The following is a 23,110-nucleotide window of genomic DNA, read 5'->3' as shown; positions in this document are numbered from 1 at the left end:
TGTCGTTCGGTTAACCCTAAACATAACCCTACAAAAACCGAACGACACTTAATGACAACGTTATGGCATTGACATGTTTATGACACGTTCATGACTGTGTCATGTCACTCTTAGGACGATACCTTCAAGTAAAGTGTTACCCTCTCTTCTTACAGTGACACACCTCTTGCTGTAGCTCTTTCCTCAGTGTTATTAATAACTGAATAACATAGTTTGTTAAATCAGAGTGAGGCATTTATACAGTGGCCCTGAGAATTTAACACACTGCAACTGAAGAAAACACAAGCAAGCACACAAACACTCTCTTACAATAACACATAAACTACAAATCCACACCACACAACAGAAATGTTTCCACTGGACACAAACAAGTGCTGAACCTGGCTTGGTGGGTTAGGGTTAGGGTTCATCACTCTGTTTCTTTTCTGAATTATGTGCATTTGGTTTTGAATGTGATTTATTCCCTTGCAGTGAGCCCTCAGGGCCACCATGCACTCCTGCTCCAGTGTGAAATGTTCACTCTGTGATTCAACCATCAGGTGGTGCTGTTTCTTTTCTCATGCACCAGTAAGCCAGTGCCTGAACAGTATACAAAGATGGTGAGAGACGCTCTCTCTCAGCTAAGCCGTCCTCTTAACGTGGAGCTGTTGTGACAGATGCCTGACAGCTGAACACACACACCTGCTGCGCTGCAGCTCGGCCCATCACGAAGCGAATACAGTGACTTCACACAGTTCAAACTAAAGGTGTTTAATAAAATAATTGCAGGTTCGCTGTTCATTTACAGGCAGTATCCATCCACACACTTGAGTCCGTCATGGCTGCCTCATTAGAAACACTGTACGGTCCGTGTGATACTTTATCTGTTACAGAAGCAAACAGACGCCACACCAGAGAAGAAAGGAAAGAAAGCAAAACAAAGTCATTTTGCATTACAACGTGAAAAGCTTATTGTTCGCGTTATAACAATATATTTTCACACTGTTACGACAGACATTATCATGCTACATTAGAACAATATGATTTCTATTGTAAAAGTGGAAAACGTTTCATTTAAATGAGACCAAATTATCACTATCACATTATGATATGAAATGTTTCATATTTTTACGATATAAGTCACTTTACTGTTATAACGTAATAGGTTTGTATGTCGTAATAATGTGAAAATATTACTATGACCCTTTCATTTTTTATGTGTGTGTTTGCTAGAAACACAATTTATGTACTAAAGCGAAATCATAAGAGTCACACAAAACCACTCTTTAAGCAGAGTGAGTCCATCCTGGATTTACACACTCAGATTTGTGCAGTTTTCTGGGTAATCCTGACGCTGCAGGACAATTATTATGTCAAATCCTCTCAGTGCTCATCGTGTGTGCCGCTCCCAGAGAGGCAAGTCCCTGACCACGAGGCTCTCAGCACGCCTTCGCCACTGGATTTTCACAAGAACCCTCACGTTTCTGACCTCACGCTGTGTTTCCATGACCTGAAGCCACTCACAGCGTGTGTGTGGCTAATCAGAGAGTCCGGTGGTCCACACAGCAGCCTCCACAGAGCACTCGGTGACGAGCCTCCCTCTCATAGACCAGGCATCTGTGACCTTTTTCAGATCATCATCTGGAGAGGTATTCCTGTGGAAGCCCGCTAAAGTTCCTGCCCTGCAGCGCCTGGTCCACGGTGCGGATGAAGGAATCGATCATTTGCTTCATGTCGGAGGTGAAGGGGTCGAAAGAGGGCTGCTGGGCCCCCGAGCGCTTGAAATGGCCATCCTGGTTGCTCTGGGCACAGAGCAGCCTCTCCTCCGTCATGGTTACATTCAGAAAGCTGGTGATGAGGCGGAGCTGAGGGAGGAGGGATCTCTGTAGCTCCTCGTAGTGCACCACCAGCAGGCGGCGGCCATACTTCAGCCAGCTCAGAGCGTGGGACGCCCACCAGGGGGCGTAGCTGGAGACAAACTCTGGCCATTCTGCAGGAGAGAGAAAGTAAAGCAACTAAGTAAAAACCACAAGTTTCACCCAGGAAACATGTGAGTGTAACAGTTTTCTTTCTGGCACATATGGGAAATAGATAGTTGATCTGTAGAATCTCCTTGTTCCAGTGTTTACGGTATTAATCTGGGAACAGCTTCACAGAAAATGAAATCAAGGTACAGAAATGATGTCAGGTCTGATGGGACGCACATGAAGGAGTCGGTTAATTCAAACCACCACTGCTACAAAACAAGCTGCAGAGAAACAATGTCTCCACAATCTATACAACACACTGCCAGCACTCAGCATAGCTTATCATGGACAATAAGGACATAGACACTCTTCTCACCACCATGGATCAAGGGTGTAGGTCTGTTGGGGGTGTGAACATGACAACTCAAGACCTTTTTGTTCAGTATTTTTATATCTGCTCTTATACTGTTCAGGAGACAACATGATGACCACCTGTCTAATATTGTGTTGGTCCCCTTTGCTGCCAAATACACAACAAACTGCTGCACTGTGTATCCTGACAGCTTTGTATCAGAAGCAGCATGAACTTGTTCAGCAGTCTGATCAACAGTATCTGGTCTGGTGGACGGGAGCACACGGGCCATGCAGCCTTTTCTCCCACATGTATCAATGAGCCTGTGGCCGCTTCACCACTCTTCCTTCCTTGGACCATCTTTTGATAGATCCTGACCACTGCAGACCTGGGAACAGCCCACAAGAGCTGCAGCTGCAGCATGAGAGACCCCGTCGTCCTTGGAGAACTGGATCAGACCCTTACTCTGAACATTTTTCCTGCTTCTAACACATCAACTTTGAGGACAACATGTTCACATGCTGCCTAATATATCCCACACACTAACAGGTGCCATGATAAAGTTATTCAGTGTTATTCACTTCACCTGTCAGTGATCAGAATGTTAGGCCTGATCCATTTTGTTGTTTTTTCCCCTTTACTTTCAGTTTCAGTGTTGGCTGTCTTGTACAACACTATGTGACTTTTATCTGTAAAAACTGCTGTACTATTAATACATTTTCTTCTACTACAGAACAACTTCAACAATTTAAATGCTCACACCACATCATATTCAAAAATTATAATTAATACTGAGGACGTCACCTGAAGTTGCACCTGCTTGTTCATAAACCTGCTCTACTTCTCTCTGCTGCTGCTGTGTTGACTGCATATGAAATAATTCATTAGTGATGATATCTCCATGAGATTTTTGGACAGAAATTCAACTCATGCTCTGACTCATGCTCTCCATTTTATGTTTTCTCCTGCTGCCAACCTGACTGGCCAACAGACAAAGAAGCTAATGTTAGCTTAATGCTAACCTCCAGATTGCCCCGGCCCTTTCAGCCAATCAAACACAAGAAAGCCTAAATCTTGGAGAAGTGAACATAATCATGAATATCTAATATGACTTCAATCCACACATAGTGGGGCCAGGACATATCCCTACTGTCCATATGAAAACATAAACCTCTGCCAGTTATTCAAATGAAAACCTGACAGCTAGCAAATGTCTCCAGCCTTCTGTTATTAGATTATTAATACTGATGCTTTTAGATTTATGTTGTAAGAGCTCAATGTAAGAGCTGTAAGAGCTGATCTTAAATATGACATCAAGAGGAATGTATACAATTTAATAGTTACATTTTCTCTTTTGTCTCTTTTTTAAAATGTATTTTCGTCTGTGGTCTGAGCTTTGTATAGTGTTTATTTAAATATAACAATACCTGAATTAAACATTTACATGATGACAGCATGAGTAAGTTCTCTTTGTTTTAAAGGGTTGGCTGTGTCTCTGACAACACTGGAACCAAACCTACATCTGCACCTCCAGGGAGCCAGGAGGAGGAGGAAGTTGTTCCAAAGTCTGTTTGCATTTATGTCCAAGGTAAATGCCACACTCATTCCCATTCCTGTTTTTTTTTTTTGTTTTTTTTTTTAAATAAAGATATCCATGTATTTATATTTCAGTGCCATGAACATCAACACCCTTCACTTAACAATATGCAGCAATATAACAGTATCTGTCTGGAGTGACGGTGCAGCTGTGGAGGAACAGTGAGTGCTGTAATCTCTCTCGGTTACACACACTGACTGTTGAATGACTCACGTGTGCTGTATCTCACTGATCATGGTCATGTTTAAGAGTGTAGTCTATGAGATTTAAAAAGCTCTCACAGTCACACAGTGCCCTCAGGCCCAGTGTTGCAGTAACCTAAGCAGGACATTATGTGGCAGTAAGCACAGTTCCCCTCAGCTGTGTGTGTGTATGTGTGGACTGGATTACCTTTACTTTTCCACTGTGTGTCTGTGGCATGTCCTAGATGTCCGGCACACTTGCGGTTGAACTCGGCCATGAGGGAGCGGTAAGGGTTTCTAATCAGCAGGATGGCAGAGTCAAACATCTCAATCTCCTTCTGACCGCTCTCGTGCGTCTTGACACAGATGCTGCGGCCGCTCTTCCAGTAGTCCTTCTCCCCTTTGAAACCTGCCAGGGGGGAAATGAACGATAAGACGCACAAGGGTCTGTAATATCACCGAGCACACACACACACGCAAACGCTGCGGCCTCCCCACCTCTGTTGTACAGAGTGCCATCAAAGTAGAAGCTGCCAGTGTAGAAGCCCGTCACGAGCTCGATCAGGTGGCGCACCCAGGTGTTGCCGGCACCGGGGAAACTAGACAGAGCCACCAGTGAGCTGGACCTCTGAGGCAGAAACATCCTCTCCTTGCACCTGGAGTCTGGAGGAACAGAGCTGGTGTTGTCAGCGACAGAGCGCACAAGGTCAGAGTCATTACAAAGTCTACAGTCACAGATAGATTCATTTTGAGGCAGGGGTCTCCAACACGTCGCTCGCAGCCCCTTTCCCAGTAGCTCGCCAAAGGATTAATGAATCATACTGTATTTTACTGTATTGTATTTTATATGATTCTGGCTCCATTGAATCAGAAGCCCATGTTCTTTTGCACTGTGTTACTTATACGGACATTCGCGCTGATCTATTTAGTACACTTTCTAAATCCTATTTTAATTTTAATGATCTTGATGATATGAATAAATTGTGTGTAATTTAACTGGCAAACATTGCATTAACGAATGTGCCGAAGCCTGCCACCTCATCCTCAATAGAAGACTGTCTCTCATGAGTTCCAGTTCATAAAACAATTGTTTTTTGTTTTGTTTGTATGGTACCATAATGTACGTTTTTATTCATGATTTCAGTAGTTGGTGTCTCACAACTCTCTTTGTGAGTGGTCCCCAACACTTTTAATTTTGTCAAGGGGGAAGGGGTCATTTTGTAATGAATATTGTATTTTTATATTGTCTCTGGATTTTTATTGTGTGTTGTGGAGTGACACCAAAATAAAGCTTATCTATCTATCTATCTCTATGTAAATTTGAAAACTTGATTGGTCACTCCGTAAACCTGCACCGTATATCCAGGATTTTCCCTGCCTGTGGCGGCTGCCTTGGTTGAAGCATGTGTGCGTGCATGGGGCCGTTCAGATGTAACATGTAGCAAAGTCGTGGCGCCTGTTTTTTCATGCGCACAGTGTCAAATCACGTTACTGTCCAGCTGTTTCTCCCCTACTGCTGTAGAATGTGTATTATAGAAGAGAAACACACATTTCACTGACTTGTATCATCAGAACAGACCTGTGATTTTCAGCCTCCTTTCATATTGTAATAGAGGAGGGAGTAATTATTTCAGTTATCAAATAGAGGCTAAAACCATACTATTTTGATTAAGAGTGGGGAACACAGTTTTGTTTTCCAAATGTAAATAATTAATGTTACAAAACATGAGCAGCTCTCGGCCATTTTAATTCTCTAAAAGTAGCTCTCAGAGGAAAACGATTGGAGATCCCTGTTTTAAGGACTAATGCAAAACAGCACAAGGAGAGAGCAGAGAAAACACAGAGTCAAATACAGAGTCCAGGAAATAAAACAAAATAGAGTTATTTTACAGGAGCAGAATGGATTCAAACAAGTCGTCCACTCCCCCTGTGTTCAAAAAAAATTAAAAATCAGATGAGGCTCCATGTGACTGGAATATTAGAAAACGAACAATGCACAACAAGAATCTCACCCAGCACAGGTGTGTGATACACCTGGTAGTGGTCCTGCTCCGTGGGGGCTGCGGGGGTGGAGTTAGTGGTGCGGTTCAGGGCGGAGGTCTCCATGCACCGCTGCAGGTCAGACTGCTGCTTGAGACTGAACAGAGACGACATCCACGTACAGAAACAGTGCAGCGTCTTGAACACGGCCAACGGCAGCTCCTGAAAAAACAAAACAAAAAAGCACAAGCGATCCTCATTCTCCTCTGTGACTCATCATCTGTGTTGTTCTTGATGTTCTGTCCGAGGCTCCGAGGTGTCCGCCCCGCTCAGAGGAGGCTGGCTTCACTTGGATTCATGGGCTTTTTTTTCTTACTTCTCTGGTTAGTGAAGGTTGGAACATTCAATGTCAGAGCACAAGGACAGACACTGCAGTAAAAATTTAGAAAATGTATGCACGCACGCACGCACGCACACACACACACACACACACAGATACACACACTCTACATAGTGAGAATTAATCACATTACAGCCACCAGCAGATGAAGTGCAATATTCCAACCACCAGCCATTTGTACTTTGAGAGAAGACAGAGTCAGATCTCAGAGCAGGATGCAGACTACTTCTCATTAGAGGCACATTAAACCTTAAATATTCAGCTAAATTCAAACAGCTCTGCGCTCCTACATGTGATCTCCTGGGAGTGGAGACGCCGCTCTGAGCTGGAGAGCCAACTCTCCTGAGAGTGGAGAGCTGCAGCTACACCACAGAGAGCTGTGAGCAGTATACTAATCATCGGGCCTGGAATTTCACTCTCATTCAAACCTTGTCTGTGCAGGTCTCGATGCAGGACTGTGTTGTCAGGTTGGGCTGGAAGGAGTAGACAGGGAAGGTGCTGATTGTGCTCTTTGGCAACTTGAAGCAGCCTCGGTAGTGAACGTTCCTGACTGGAGAGACAGAAAATACACAAGGAGATACAGTAGTTGAGGGATGATAATAAAAAACAACGTGGGAGGATTCACTTGCACTGTGGCCAGCATGAGGAAGTCTTTCTCATTTACCCAGTGTCAGAGGGAAAAAAGGCTGTACAACAATACTGTATAAATGGTCAGATTTTCTGGTTTGAAGGTGAAATTCCGATTGAAGTATTTCTCCCTCTTTATATTCCTACACTTGACTGGATTGGATTCTGCTCTGTAATATATTCACAGTTCAGCTGCAAAACCTCCAGGGACACTGAACCATCCAATCATACATATTAATACTGTATATGATATCAAGTTATATAATAGATCTCGCCTGCAACCGGAAGAGGATGAATATCTTTACATGAAAAATGTGGATGGACAAAGTGTTGTTCAATATGCATACAAATCAATACCCATACAATAATAATAATAATAATAAAAATAATAATAATAATAATAATAATAATAATAGATTCTAGCGATATAACTAATGTACGGATGGATGGGTCTTCCCCATTCACCATTTTTCTACACATGTCATAAGTCATCATGTTCCCAGCTCTGCTCAAAAATACACCTGTGTAATCAGCCTGAACCATGAGACCATGAGACCATGAGACTACAACAAGTCCCATCAGTCAGACAAGGAAGAAACAGGAGCATTTGGACGGGGACTATTTATATCATCACTGGATTAATGCACATTAAGTGCTTCAGTTGTCCCTACGGTATACGCAGCCGCAGGTTTCCATGTCTTCACTGCGCATTTCTCATATTTAATTCATTTAAAAAACTTAGCAGACATTTCCTACAATTATATTTTCACATTACATTATCAGAACGCTGTTAAAAGTGCAGCGATGCCTCTGCTACTGTAAGACTGCTGACAACAGCACAGATGTCATTTGCCACAGTTATGCAACCTGCCTTCCTGCCAGAGTTGTGATGACTGTCAGCAGTGATTTGTTGGTGCCTACTGTCAAAGAAATGCTGATACACACAGACTGTGTGCTGAAAAGTGACAAGCTTTTTGTGAACATAAGTGTCCTACCACATGAAAAAAAAATTCAATTCTTTCTATTAATTGTTTGGTTTAGGTTTTGCACATCACATTTTTTACATAAATTTCCAGGAATTGTATGTGATGCCATCCTCTCTACTTCTCAACCTTCTATTCAATGCACACCAATTAGAATATCTGAAACGGTCTAAAGATGACACTTACACAAAACATTGAAGTTGTGAATGAGATTGGGATTAACTTGTTATCATGATGATTGATGATTTTTTTTAAATGTAACTTTATTTCTCCCTCTCTGATTGAAGTTTTCATCAAAAGTTTGATCTTAACAGCTGCTGTCCAGCTAGTGAGACAGAGTGGCCAGAGGAGGAGGAGGGCTTCCTGCAGTGACTGAGGTCAGACTGAGGATGAGTTTCTAACAGGACTGAAGGTCAGTGTAACTCCTCTGTTGGAGTGGATCATAGTGATGATGGATATGCATCAAGCAGACAACACTGAAAACTTTTTACTATTATTAATATTAAAACGTTTGGTGAGCCCTGTTCTCTAATGTGTGTGTGGACTGTGTCTCTCAGGACAACAGCGTCTCTCTGTGTTTTTGATTATTTTTTTGTTTGTGGGACACAGCTCAGACGAGGCTGTGGTGACAGGTGATATTGGTTACAAGGAGAAATTACATACTGGTTTCACTCAGGTCGATTTAAAGGGATAGTTCAATATTTTGGCAAATTGGCCCATTACCATAATCCCTATAGTCATAGCAATAGGTTTGTTACCGGCGGAGCAGAGCCGTGAGCTGCTCAGAGCTACGCTACGGAGGCTCATGGGATTTCTTGGTTTCCCTCATCAAACTCATCAAATACACAATCCGACAACTCCAAAACGCTCTGGTGGACAAGTTGTGACCTGCACATTCACCACGCTATGAGATAATAACACAACGTTACCACACAGAGTTGTTTTAGAGGCAAATGCAGAGACTGCTTGCTGAAAAACTGCCCTCGACAGGAACATGCATCAGCGGTTTTACATGAATTTCCCTCTAAAACAACTCTGTCTCATAATGTTTCGTTATTATCTCATAGTGTGGTGAATGTGCAGGTCACAACTTGTCCACAAGAGCGTTTTGGAGTTGTTGGATTGTGTATTTGAGGAGTTTAATGAGGGAAACCAAGAAATCCCATATGCCTCCGTGGTGTAGCTCTTTTCCGCCGTTCTAAAAATAGCTTGCACCAACAATTAAAGGTAACAAACCTACTGCTATGACTATAGGGATTATGGCATTGGGCCAGTTTGCCAAAATGTTGGACTATCCCTTTAAGTGTGAGAATTTCTCAAACTGTTTTTCATGTTCATTTTTTGAGAATCAAAGTTTTCCTCTCCTCTCCTCTGTGAGGGCAGCAAGTGCATTATGGGTTGTGGGAGGGGGCTGACTTACACTTCCTGTGCCCAGGGAGCGGGTTGTGGGAGGGGGCTGACTTACACTTCCTGTGCCCAGGGAGCTGCTCCTCCACCTTGTAGATGGAGAGTCGACCGACGCCTCCACACAGAGAGCCTCTCTCACCCCGACACACCAGACTACAGTCTTCCTCTGGAGCCCGCAGGCTGCTGATCCTGTTCCCGCAGTGGCACTCAGCTCCATACTCCAGACCTGCAAACTGGTACCCACTACCCTCACACACACACACACACACACACACACACACACACACACACACACACACACACACACACGCACGCACGCACGCACGCACACACACACGCACGCACGCACGCACACACACACATACATGCTGTCATTACCCCAGCTCATGGCAATCCATAACCTCCAGCTATTGCCCTCTGGCTAGGCCGTCCCACAGGACACGAGTTAACATTTCAAACTCATCATTTGACTCACACCTCCCCTAACACCGCCCCTCCCTGGTGATATGTGTCGTGCTCTTGCCTCTGCACTCGTCTGGCGGTGTAGTGCCTTTCTGTGGCTGAACCACGGTCACCTCTGATCTGTACTTTACATATCAAGGCCGTTGTGACTCATCTCTCTCTCTTTTTCCTTCCATCACTGGGAAAGAGGGAGACCTCATCAGAGTTGACCTTTTCATAATGTCCTTTGAAGCTTCCTCATAGATTGCCTTGACTTTTTGCTTTTTCTTCATCGCAGTAATTGGCTTGCTAAGGTAACGAGGGAGAGTGCTTTCCATGTGGATGGGCGGGGGAGTGGGTTGGGGCAGACGGTGGAGGTGGAGGTGGAGTGGGGTGTGGGTGGGGCTCTCTATAGGCTTGGGATGTGAGCACCAGTTCTTAGTGTGACTGCACATCTGTCCTGTGCTGCTGTGTGTCAATTTGTCCACATTGCTCACACTGACCCCCAGATTTACACACTTGAAGGGGATTTATTCACAAACTGCTATAATCTTTTTTATTTTTTAAAGATACTATTTGGGCATTCTCTACCTTTTTTCTGTAAATTTTTCCTGTGTTAAAGTTCTCCTGCACTGTATATTTTTTGCGTTTTTTTTAAGGTTGTTTATCTTTTTGTGGCAGTCTCTTTCTTTTATATATTATATATACAGTATTTATATTCCTTTAATCTTAATTTCTAGTTTTGAATGTAGTTGGCACAGAGGCTGCGTTCAGACTACCAGCCAAAATCCGATTTTTAGCCCATCCAGATTGGAAGCAGATGGCTCTTTTGAAGTCTGAACAGTCACAAATCACATGAAATCTGATTTTTGCAAACTAGATCGAAACCACCTTTGGGAGGTAGTTTCATTTGGACAGATATGTCTCAGTCTGAACAGCTCCAAACACTCAGATCTCTACGCCCCATTTCGAGTTGTGGAGTGATATCAATGGAATGGAGCAGTCAATGGAAGACGTCGAAAACATCAGTCCTTAGATGGAGGATGAGACAAAATGCCTCATTAATCTGTGTGACGGCTCATGGATGGCTCCGTTGTTGTTGTTCTTGTCGCTGTCTCAATTATATGACGTCACACAATACACGCGCTGGATGACGCCTCCGCTCCGACGTCGTTGCTACAGCAACCTGTCAGATCGGTCAATAATGTGGCCCAGTCCGAACAAAGCCAAATCCGATTTGGACACTTGCTAAAAGCAGTGTGGACAGTCAGCCCTAAAAATCTGATTGGAGAAGAAATCCGATTTGCCTGCAGTCTGAACGCGGCCAGAGCGTCTGGACTGGCTCCACCCACGCCTGATAGGGCCTCACACCTGTGAACATTGCAGCTTTATTCCCTGATGAAGGCCTGTGAGCTGAAACATGTTGGTGTTTTTAATGTTCATTATGAACCAGCTGTTGATAAGACAGTGTAGAGAGACAGGAAAGCAGGGGAAGACACTGGGGGAATACCATGCGCCAATGATGATCTCGGCCAGGAGTCGATCCGGCGATCATCGCTTCAGGCATATGCCAACATAGGACGTGCTCTCTAACCACTCGACCACTGAGGCTCCCCCTCCCCAACAAACTGCTATCATCAACTGGCTAGACTTTCTAACACACACACACTTCCCTCCTTCCTTCTTCCACACAGATCAAGCCTTCTGTCCTGGCCTGCTCCTCACTTTCCCCCTTTCTCACCCCGTTACCCCTCCCCTAATCTTTTACTGTCATCCAGCCACCTGGCTCTCTGCTGGCACCACACACAGGAGGCATTCACAGAGGAGACTGAGATCCAAAGCGTTTACTCAAACAGCAGGCCTTCTGTGGTCTCTTTGCAGGAACCGTGAAAGCATTACCTTTCTGAGCAGGTGTCCTGACACAGAGAACTGGTCATTTTGCGCAGGTCATAAAGCACAGTTCCTCCCAGGGCTCGGTCACTGGCATTGTGCAGGAAACAGCCCATGTAGGTTCCTGCAAAAAAAGAAAAGAAAAAAGAGTAAAACCTTCTGTGTGAAAAACCCCCTTAGAGACATTCTGTGCTGAAATCAACAGTCAGATGATTGAATCAAAAATACTGGAGCAGCTTCTCAACTACGAGGAGAAGCTTCTGTTTAAACGCAACTGTATTCAATATCTGACTTTTAGTCAGGAGGACAAAAATAAAACAGTTTGAAATACAGTAATATGACATTTTATTGGCTAAATGACATTTTGATGACGCCATACACCAAATTTAATTTTTTCCAGATTAATTGTGTAAGATTGATTCTGTGCATATTTCCTCCCAAAATATTCTATTCTAGTATAGATCCTAGTATAAATCACCAATATAACAATTATTGCATCCTGAAAATGTAGATAGATAGATAGATAGATAGATCGATCGATCGATAGATAGACGGATAGATAGATAGATAGATAGATAGATAGATAGATAGATAGATAGATAGATAGATAGATAGATAGACAGATAGACAGATAGATAGATAGATAGATAGATAGATAGATAGATAGATAGATAGATAGATAGATAGATAGATAGATAGATAGATGTCGGTTGTCCCTGAACTCCTCATCCTGCCTGTTCCTGGTTCACACAGCAGCAGAACTAGGACAGTCCACTGTGAAGCCCCAGTGCTGCCCATCACTGTCTCAGACACACAGCTACTCGGCCTGATGTGCTGCGGTCGCCTTGACAGCTAATCCACAATCCAGGACCTGAAGCAGGGATCCTCCTCCATACCTTTGAGCTTGACATTTAGAACAAGAGGTTGGATGGTGTTAAATGTTCTTGAGGAATCAAAGAACATAATTCTCAGGTAACCAAGGGATCCATCCAAGTAAGAATGGGCCAGGTGGAGCAGATAAAAGACAGCACCATCCTCTCCAGTGTTACCTGTAGGGAAACTGTAGGTCTAGTAGTGCATGTTCAACCTGTGGCCTCAGAAGATGGAGAAGCAACCACTCCAGGGTCTTCATGATGTGTGATGAGGACAACTGGTCTGTAGTCATTCCTACTTCAGGTACCGGAACAAGACATGATGTTTCCACAGGACTGGGACCTTGTTTATAGACTTAAGTAGAGGCTCAGCCAGCTATTGCTAACAAGCTTCATCTTGTTGTTGTTGTACTGCCGCTTCCTTGATGTTAATGGTGATCCAGGGTGTGTCTGTCACTCTGACAGTGCTTACTTGTAATACTGTGTATTCTGTGATACATTCAACCACTGCCCTTGTCCCAGACATTTCATATGAAATTGACAATACATAGGATGAGAATTAATACACAGCTATATACATAATACATCAGCTATATGTGCTGCAGTTCCTCTGTCTGTATTCTGCTGCTGGCCCTCACAGATCCACAGTAAGCATGTATTGTAAACCATAATATAAACATGGCCAGAACTAATCTGATAAAGATTATAGTCTTTCCTACATTACTCCGAACCAATGTTCTCACGCCAGAATAAAAACCACCTCTGCAGAGAGAAGACTGTAATGCATAATGGGCTAGAACAGACTAATTTAATGTGCTGACAAGATTAAGGCTCCATATAAAATGTCACCCTAAGTCAGTCTTTGATGTTATCCTTGTCTTTGCTACATTGGTACATCAAACCAGGCTCAGCTGACACATTCAAATCTCCTTTAGAAGCACAGGCTGTTTGTTGGGTAGGATGGGCGTTGCTTTTGTATATTTTCAGGTGATATGTACCTTAGGTACATAGGTTATAACTTGTTCTTATGTGAACAGGACAAAGGCTGAGATGAATTCCCCAGAGTTGTGTTTTAAGGTTTATTTTGCAAACCCTGGAAATGATTTGTATTCATAGAGGCCTTAAACGTTTTCAAGGAAGATTAAGATTCTGGTTTTATACGTTGACTAAAAAGTACAAAAATAGAATGATGCGAAGTGAAGTGGTCGAGAACAGGATTGAAAATTATTGGGGGAGAAATTGGATACGTGCTGCTGGGACTGGAGAGATGCGGCTGTAAGGTTCACTGACAAATGGAAGCGAGCAATGGAGCGTATAATCTCTGGCAGGCCAAGCATCACCATATCGAATGGGTGATTGAGTCAGTCTGCGATGTCCTCTGAAGCCCATCCAGCCCGTTGTGCTGGGACAAGGCTGAGTCACCGGTCGCCGGCGCCTCGGGAGACAAACGCTTGGAGAACGCAGCTGCTCCCTGAAAAAAAAAAGCTGCGAGAGGCCGGAGCTCCCGAGTCCTGTGGCAGGAAACATCTCAAGAGGCATCACCTAGAGCCGCCCCCCCCTCCATCCACTTCACCAAGCAAGGCAGGTCATTGCTTTAATCAAAGTGAAGGAGAAGCCCCCGGGCAGCAGCAGCAGCTGAGGTCTAATAGAGGGAAGCAGCTTGAATTCCCAGACATGACAGAAATGACCACACTTAGGTCTGACACTGTGGCACATTCTTAAACACCAAGACAGATGGCTTCACCGGAGCTGAAGCTTTCCCACAGGCCTGGGTGGAGGAGGCTAAGAACAGATCGGCCGAGCACGCGCCACCGCCACGGGGATGTGTGTTGTGTTCATTAAAGCGGGTTGAAGACGGTTCACAGTCTCTCTGCTGGGTGTATCATGTCCTCAGGTTTGTGTGGATAGTCATCAAAACCACGGCAGAGTGACCCAAGGTGAGCCACAGAGGGTCCGCTCTGATGAGAAGGTGGTTAATGGACTTTCATAATCTATTGGAATGTTTTCTGATGTCTAGGAGCCACTCAAAGCGCTTTACGCTGGTTATCACATTCACCCATTCACACACACATTCATACAGCGCTTTTCATACTGAGTTTAGTGAGTTTATTTCACTCTTGTAGAATCAAGTACACACATCAATAAACAGCATTATATACACATGTAATTTCAACATAAATAAACAGTAAACAGTGAAAGCTAATCGGGAGTGTATCTATGTTCCCTAGGTTCTATGTTCCCTTCTTACCCGAAAAAGGTTTTATGTTCCCCACGTATCCAACCCTAATCCTAATCCTAACCCCATCATAATAGTCGATGACAAAACCAGTGAAAATAATAAATAATCATATGTGTGTGTTTAGAGATGTTAAAACAACATTTTGGGGTGGCGTTTAGCTCACTCAGTAGAGCTGCCGCCCCATGTTGAGACTACAGTCCTCACTGCAGGCGGGGGGCATACGTCAGTCCAACCGCTCGTTTCCCTGACTACCCATTTCTCCGAGTTATTCTACAGTGTTACGGTTAGGTTTAGGGTTACGGTTAGGGTTAGGGTTAGGGTTACTTAGGTCGAGAAATGGGAGGTCGGACTAATGGATGCTAAAACAAAGAAATGTATGGTTGGAGAAATGGGAAGTCTGAGAAAAAGGTAGTCGGACAGACGTCATGCACCCCACTGCAGGTGGCCCCGGTTCGAATCCCGCATCAAGTAGCCTTTTCCTGCATGTCATTCCCCCTCTCTGCCTCCTCATTTCCTGTCTCTCTCTCCACTGTGCTGTCAATTAAAGGCAATAAAAAGCCCAAAACATATACTTAAAAAAACAACAACATATTAATGCTACTGCTATGCTTCCTGCCCTTTTTGGATAAGTGGAACATAGAACCTTTTATTTAGTAAGCGGGGAACATAGAACCTTTTATTTAGTAAGCGGGGAACATAGAACCTTTTATTTAGTAAGCGGGGAACATAGAACCTTTTATTTAGTAAGCGGGGAACATAGAACCTTTTATTTAGTAAGCGGGGAACATAGAACCTTTTATTTAGTAAGCAGGGAACATAGAACCTTTTATTTAGTAAGCGGGGAACATAGAACCTTTTATTTAGTAAGCAGGGAACATAGAACCTTTTATTTAGTAAGCAGGGAACATAGAACCTTTTATTTAGTAAGCGGGGAACATAGAACCTGGGGAGGGCCACAGTGGGCGCTGCGATTCTCATGTTGGACGTCGTGCTCCCAACTCCTCCAGTGACGATGCTCTGGCCAATCAGTGGAAGGCAGACGCTTGATGTCACGTTTTAGTATCGCCTCGGCTCGCTTGGAACCCGGGCTGAGGCGTTACCAAAAAAGTACCAGGTACTATGAAGGTACTAGTGGAAAAGCAGAAAAAAAAACGAGTACAGCCATGGCGCACTAGTGGGAAAGGGCCCCAATTCACACACCCCATGACACATTGGGGGGCAAGAGTGGGTTCAGCGTCTCGCCCAAGGACACTTTGAGGAGCCTGGAATCGAACCGCTGACCAACTGGTTAGTGAATGTCCCGCTCTGAGCACACAGACGCCCTGGTTTTACAACCTCCAGATCACCTGAACTTTGAACACAGACCTCATTGTCACTGCCAAAGATCATCACAGATGAACACAGCGATTACTCTATACACACATCTGATATGTACTTTACATATCAAAGCATGTGTGACTCATCCCTGTGAGCTACAAAGTCTCCACCAGCTGACACAAATCCATCTGCATTCCCAACTTTCATTCTGAAATGTTTGAATAGGTAGGCAGGCTCAGAGTCTACTGGGAGCGCACGTGCACTCAACGCAACTCCTGCATCTGCTGGTGTAATGCTGTTATTACCGTGTGTGAGATTAGTCAGTGAATAAAGATCAAATAAAGGACATAAAGATAAAGATTTAATAGCTAAAGATATTATGTTACCAGAAGCGAGTAGAATTGTGATTGGAAGTGCAGGATTTATGCTGGGAACACACCGGATGCGTGACATGTAGAGCTGCAGAACGTGATGATTTTCATTTCAGCACAGATGTTCATGACACACCGGCTCGTGCGTCCTGGCAGCGTTACATGATGAGAACAGCTCTCCTGTCTTTTGTTCTTCCAGCCAGGTGATGTCATACTCACGTCACAGCAGCGACGTCATAAAAACATTGACACCTGCCACCATAGTTAGTCTGTATCTAGGCTCCATGTGTCACATTAACATATTTTTAACCACTGTATCAGCTGCATGTGGAGACAGTGACTGACATGTCCTGTCAAAAAATGAATCAGTAATTAATGAGCAATGAAAAGTAAGATGCTTAGCTTAGGCTACTCTATGTATAGATGCAGGAGACACATCCTGTGAGAACACAAACAGCTCACTGTCATCAGCTGTCAGCTGCCATACTTAAAAATAAATTATCATCATAGTTGATAATTAATTAATTTGAAATTATCAATTAATCAGATATCTTCAGCTTAGAGTAAAGATAGATGCAGAAAGATGAATGAAGATGGAGGGCTTTGGCTTCAGGACATGTGACTCAACAGACCAGGGTAGTTTATTGTGCAGTGACGTTGCTAGCGCCACGTCAGACGAATTAAATTAACCACCGTGCGTCAAGAGGACGCAGAGACATTTTGCTAAATTTATCAATACGTTGTCCATATTAAAACATTAGATACACTTGTAAGCGTTTCCACATGTGCGAGATTTGTGAAACAACGCGTTCATGGCAAAGGAGGCTTTAGATATCATAAACATACTTTAACGAAATGGCTCAAGCAGAACAACAACACAGCACGTCTGCTAACTTTCTGCAAACACTCTGCAGGTACCGGTGCATCACCATAAGTCACACAGTACACAATACTGTATTACTGTATGAGACAAGACGTTACCACAACGAGGTCACAGACAGCAAGACCTTGGTGAACTGTTAGAGTGACGCAGACAGAGAAATCATGAAAAATAATTTTAAAAAATCCACCAAATTGCTGCTGATGACTGCCTTTAATTGAGCTGCTCAAAAATGCACAGCGCCAATAGGGTTAGGGTTAGGGTTAGATGAAACCTGTAATTAAGTTTCATTCTATAATTTATTTTGGTGGTCTTTCAGCTTTATTTTGTTCTATTAATGTTACAAGTGCAATAGAATAAGAGCTGCTCAAAATGCACAGTAGTGGGGCGGATTAGCTAAACAATCGTTCACTTTGTGATAAAAGCATGAAATTTGGTGGATGTGTTGGTGAATATGTTTCAGACAAATCTGGATATTGGGCCACCTCAAAAGCGCCCCCTAGTGGCCGTGGCAGCTATTTGTTATGCAAATAAATGAATGATTAATATAAACTGCCCTTTTAATACCAACTGGTGATGTATTGTATATTGTTGGAAAGCCTGATTAGTCACCTTTACAACGAGGTGCAGCTTGTAAGGATCGTGCATTCATGGAATGAGTAACGGGGCTAAACGTGTGGGTAGCGCCCCCCCAAAAATGTGCATCCCCTGTGGGGCGGATTAGCTCAATAAATCACAACAATTGTTTATTTTGTGACAGAAGCACAACATTTGGTGGAGGTGTTGGTGGATATGTTTCAAACATTTTTGGTTTTTAAGGACCCTTAAGATGTCTACTTAAGATTTTTGCTTGTTGCCCGGGTCAACTAATGTTTTAAGGTTTTTTGCCGGCCATTTTGAATTTATGTCCGCACAAATGGCAAAAATGCCAATTTTCATAACTCCTAAACCAGACATCATACAAAGACAAATGAACACACTTTTTCCAATAATTATTACGCCAGGAATCAAATGGAAAGGTCGCTGAGATGGTAAAACCATTCTTTATCAGAGAAAAATTAACTCTCCAGTAGTGTTTTTGTATAAATCAATTGGTCGATTATTGAGCTAATCTGCCCCACAAGGGATGCACATTTTTGGGGGGCGCTACCCACACGTTTAGCCCCGTTACTCATTCCATGAATGCACGATCCTTACAAGCTGTACCTCGTTGTAAAGGTGACTAATCAGGCTTTCCAACAATATACAATACATGACCAGTTGGTATTATTAAAAGGGCAGTTTTTATTCATCTTTCATTTATTTGCATAACAAATAGCTGCCACGGCCACTAGGGGGCGCTTTTGAGGTGGCCCAATATCCAGATTTGTCTGAAACATATTCACCAACTCATCCACCAAATTTCATGCTTTTATCACAAAGTGAACGATTGGTGTAAAATATTGAGCTAATCCGCCCCACTATCATACATTAATTATGTGTATGTTTATGTATAATTATAACCACATAAAATCAAGTATGGGTTAAAGGGATAGTTCAACATTTTTGCAAATTGGCCCATCGCCATAATCCGTATAGTAGGTTATAGTAGCAGTAGGTTCGTTACCGTTAATTGTCGGTGCAAGCTAATTTTAGAACGGAAGAGCAGAGCCGCGAGCTGCTCAGAGCTGGGATTTCTTGGTTTCCCTCATCAAACTCATCAAATACACAATCCAATTTGAGGTAAATTCATGCAAAACAGCTGATGTGCGTTCCTGTCAGGAGCAGTTTTTCATCAAGCAGTCTCTGCATTTGCCTCGAAAACATCCCTGTCTCGTAACGTTCCGTTATTATCTTGCGTGGTGAATGTGGTGAATGTGCAGGTCACAACTTGACAAAAGTTTGATTTTAATGAGGGAAACCAAGAAATCCCATTAGCCTCCGTAGCGTAGCTCTGAGCAGCTCACGGCTCTGCTTGGTCGTTTTCTAAAAATAGCTTGCACGGACAATTAAAGGTAACGAACCTACTGCTATGACTATAGGGATTATGGCAATGGGCCAATTTGTCAAAATGTTGAACTATCCCTTTAAACTTTGTGTTGTGTCATAAAGGACACATTTTATAAGGGAGTCATAGAATTTGGGACTCATCTGAAAGACCAGCTGTGAGTCCCAGGACTCAGAACGTAGAAAACCTAGCAACATGACTGATTGTGTAACACTGTTTGAAAGGAACCTTTGGCAGATGCCATTTACTAAAACTGATCTCATTCCCCTCTCCACTGTTTTTCATCTGCATTGCCCTGCTTAGTGACTGAGTGGTTATGTAGTGTCAGTTTAAAAAAAAAAAAAAAAAGGATTAAGAGCTTTTCAAGAGAGAGCTGAAGGAACAAATGTTCCACTGGAGGTAATTCCATTGTATTTATCATTTCAACAAAATGGCAAAGGCTCTGACAGGAACCATTAAACAATAGAGGGAATCTCCGTGGGTATCTTAAAGTAACTCAAGGGATGATGAAGGCTCCTCAACAGAGAGTGCATGTAAAGGAATTGTACGATTTTTATCTACATAATTACTCATTTATTTTCTGGGAAGGTCTTTGCTGTTTGCCTCTGTGGCTCTGAGAGGATCAGTAAGCACTAACCCTCATCTACAAGATCTGAAGCAACCACACGTAAAATGTCACATAAATGTATAATGAAGTTCCTCTACGTGTTCTTGAGGTCATGATCATCTGTTCATGAATGTAGAGTGAAACCTGATGTGAGAGTGTGGTGGAGGAGTGAGTTACCTCACCCCAAGGTCATCAGAGCTGAAACCGTAAATCACAGTATAGAATAGAATACTTGTGTATTTGCGCCTTCATGTATTATTCACCAGGAAAACCGGTCAACACGTCCTGGTGGAGGTATTTCAGGCTCACGGAAACCCTCCTCCACCGCAGCTGAGAGCAACAACGTATGCCTCCACGCCGACAGAGAAACACACCACAACTGTGGCTGCAGATCCAGATCAGGAAAACCACACAGACACCATGTGGAAGACAAAGCAGACCATGAAGTAGCTCAAGTGGACTCCTTTGCTGCAATATTCACATAATAATAAACCAGTGTGTTAAAATACTGTAGAATCCAGCCAGCTATTACTTCGACGGGGTTCACACTTTACTTGCGGACTAATTAACCCTCATGTTGGGTTCATTTCATGTTAAACAATTTTGTGTTCCCGGTCAAAAATGACCGCTCTATTAAGACTCATCATAAAACTGTAATAATACATATATTATTGTCATCCTGGTAACTGTTATTCATGGCCTCTATGCCTCATTCATCTGAGCTAATGGCATCTGACAAATGAGGATGTACTTGAGTTCAGTTTTTTTTTACACTAATTGTAGTTCCCCCATTCATTTCTAATGGCCGGTCTTTTTTGACCGGCACAACAATAGTGTACAAAAGTCGAATAAAAAGCACAAAGTTGTATGCAAATAATTCATTTTGTCGGGTGAAATCGTCTTTGACAAAGTCGTGGAATCTCAGGTCAGTCCGATCACATGAACTACATTTTTCAGAGATAAAACTTTTTTCCAGGGGCCGCTGGAGATACAGTACTCTTTTAAAAATACACTCCTTTGCCTCAGCTCTGGATTTCCCTCCCTCTGTTTTAGTATATACAATGTTGGCTACTTACTCTTGATATTGTAGCCCCTAGAACTGTTGTTGATATACTAAAAAAAACTAATAAATAGAATGTTTTAATAATTGGCATAGTTGCCCCTATTTATACACTTCTAATCTTTGTTGCTTGAGACTATGGTTCTCCTTAAAAAAATGTCTTTATAAAAATATATTTTTTTGAAAATGTTCTCATATCATGTAAGACTTTATGATGTGTTTATATGTTAATTGAGTGTTGTTGCCCTCCAAAAGGTGATGCTCATCAAAAGTTGAGCCCCCCAGTCTCCTGATTGGCCAGTTGTACCTACCGGGAATCATTGTTGAGATGTTTCGATATGCCTGATGAAGGTCACATGATTGACCGAAACGTTGCTTTAATAAAACTATAGCTGAGAGTGAGACAGTGTGCAGGACATTCGTCTGATTTTTGCATTGTGGGTTATGTCCTCCTCCTACGCACCTGTATCTTCAGGTGAGCTGAGACCTTGCATTTACCTTTAGAGATAAAACTTTTAAAATGGTCAAATTCGACCAGAACAGAACATGAGGGCTAATGTAATGAGCTCAAGCAGGGCCCAGTGGTTGCATGGTAACATCAACACCGGTTGCTTCTCTCTCTGGCTGCTTGGCAGTGAGGACAGCTGCAGCGGTGGAGACCTGGACCGAGCATAGATCAGCGTCGACTCACCGTGGACACAGATCCAGCTCTTTAGACTGACGGAGTATTTTGGAGGGGGATTAATGTAGTGACGGAGCCAGCTTCAGCTGCTCTGCACAGTTATTTACCTTTGTGTCTGCTGTTCCTGTGGAGTGAGACTCTCTGCTCGGGGCTCTCTGGCAGCAGGTTGTGAAACCAGCGACGGTGCAGGTGCTGGACCCCGAGGCTCCGGGAGGCGGGCCAGCGCCGCCCTGCCTTGGCTCCCCCTCCGGACACGGACTGAACGGCGGCCCACGTGGAGCGCGCCCTCACGCCCAGGCCGGCGGCCCTGAGGGCGGCGGGGGGCGCTACCAGGGACAGCGTCGGCGGCAAGCTGGCGAGGTTGGGCTGGGCGAGTCTGACGCTGGAGCGCTGCAGCAGCAGGACGCTGCCGGCCATCAGGTAGGCGATGCCCAGACACAGCAGCAACATGTGAGCCCGCTTCAGGAGGAAGTGCAGCTTGTAGAGAGATGCCACCATTCCTGTCTCTCACCTCACTGGAAGGCCATGTCATGGGTTAGAAGCAGGAAGATGGATCTGCAACCTACTTACAGCTTCATAATCTCAGAAAAGTCAGGCGGCGTCTGGCAACAGTGGAGGCATTGTGACTTGTTCCTTCATGGTCACAATGTCCAACAGCAGCAGGGGAACAATGACAGAGCTGTGGTCACTGGATAAAGGAGGATCCTGTGGCACAAAAACACAAGCAGATGGTTTGTAGGTGTGTACAACCAAAGTGTGCGTTTGCTGAATTAAATACTCTAGCTGGTGTTGATATTGCAGACTTGTGTGTGTCTGCTGCTCTTGCTGCTTTCATCTGTCTTTCATTCAAAGCCCTGTCTGACGTTGTCTTTCTGCAATTTCCTCTCACTCTGGTTTTCTCTGTGACCTGCCTGGGATTCTGCTCTGCTGTCAGATTAATCAGTGTTTTTGAACCTTAAAAGCACTAAAAGCACGCTTAAAATGGATTCTCCTCAAGGGCAGAGATTTCATTTAATTCCTGCACTGTCAAATTATATTCAATTTAGCGGCGGCAATATCTCTGAGCTTCACAATTTAAGTCTCGGTTATCATGAGTGAAATGACATCATGTGATAAAAAACAGTCTGTGGAGCGCATTATGAGATGGGGATTATCACTGGCAGCATGCAGGACCGGACCATCTCTGGCTTCATGTGTGGAGATGGAGAAGTGATGAGTGAAACATGCAAAGATGATGAGATGTGCAAGACTTCCAAATAACAGGGATGTGTTTAGCACCCTGGAGTTCAC

At 43.6% G+C, this 23,110-nt stretch overlaps 1 protein-coding gene across 2 annotated transcripts; it reads right to left on the bottom strand.

Annotated features, from left to right (window-relative positions):
- Nucleotides 1-768: 768 nt before the first annotated feature.
- On the bottom strand, nucleotides 769-22,493 carry LOC146975011 (sialate:O-sulfotransferase 1-like). 2 transcript variants are annotated; one of them, XM_085798768.1, is made up of 8 exons: nucleotides 21,928-22,492; nucleotides 11,815-11,929; nucleotides 9,533-9,717; nucleotides 6,886-7,007; nucleotides 6,090-6,279; nucleotides 4,576-4,740; nucleotides 4,286-4,486; nucleotides 769-1,969 (listed from the first exon to the last, which is right to left on the bottom strand). In XM_085798768.1, exons 1-8 carry the CDS (start codon nucleotides 22,316-22,318, stop codon nucleotides 1,617-1,619), a joined length of 1,722 nt encoding a protein of 573 aa, XP_085654894.1. In that variant the 5' UTR covers nucleotides 22,319-22,492; the 3' UTR covers nucleotides 769-1,616. The 2 variants fall into 2 exon arrangements, with proteins under 2 accessions (XP_085654894.1, XP_085654895.1); XM_085798769.1 differs by lacking the exons at nucleotides 6,090-6,279; nucleotides 6,886-7,007 and having other exon boundaries at nucleotides 21,928-22,493.
- Nucleotides 22,494-23,110: the final 617 nt, after the last annotated feature.

The sequence above is a fragment of the Trachurus japonicus genome, chromosome 14 (assembly GCF_045865225.1).
Source record: "Trachurus japonicus isolate A0001 chromosome 14, Traja_1.0".
NCBI classification, from domain to species: Eukaryota; Metazoa; Chordata; class Actinopteri; order Carangiformes; family Carangidae; genus Trachurus; species Trachurus japonicus.
The sequence above is the reverse complement of the archived record's forward strand: the minus strand, read 5'-3'. Positions and strand labels throughout refer to the sequence as shown.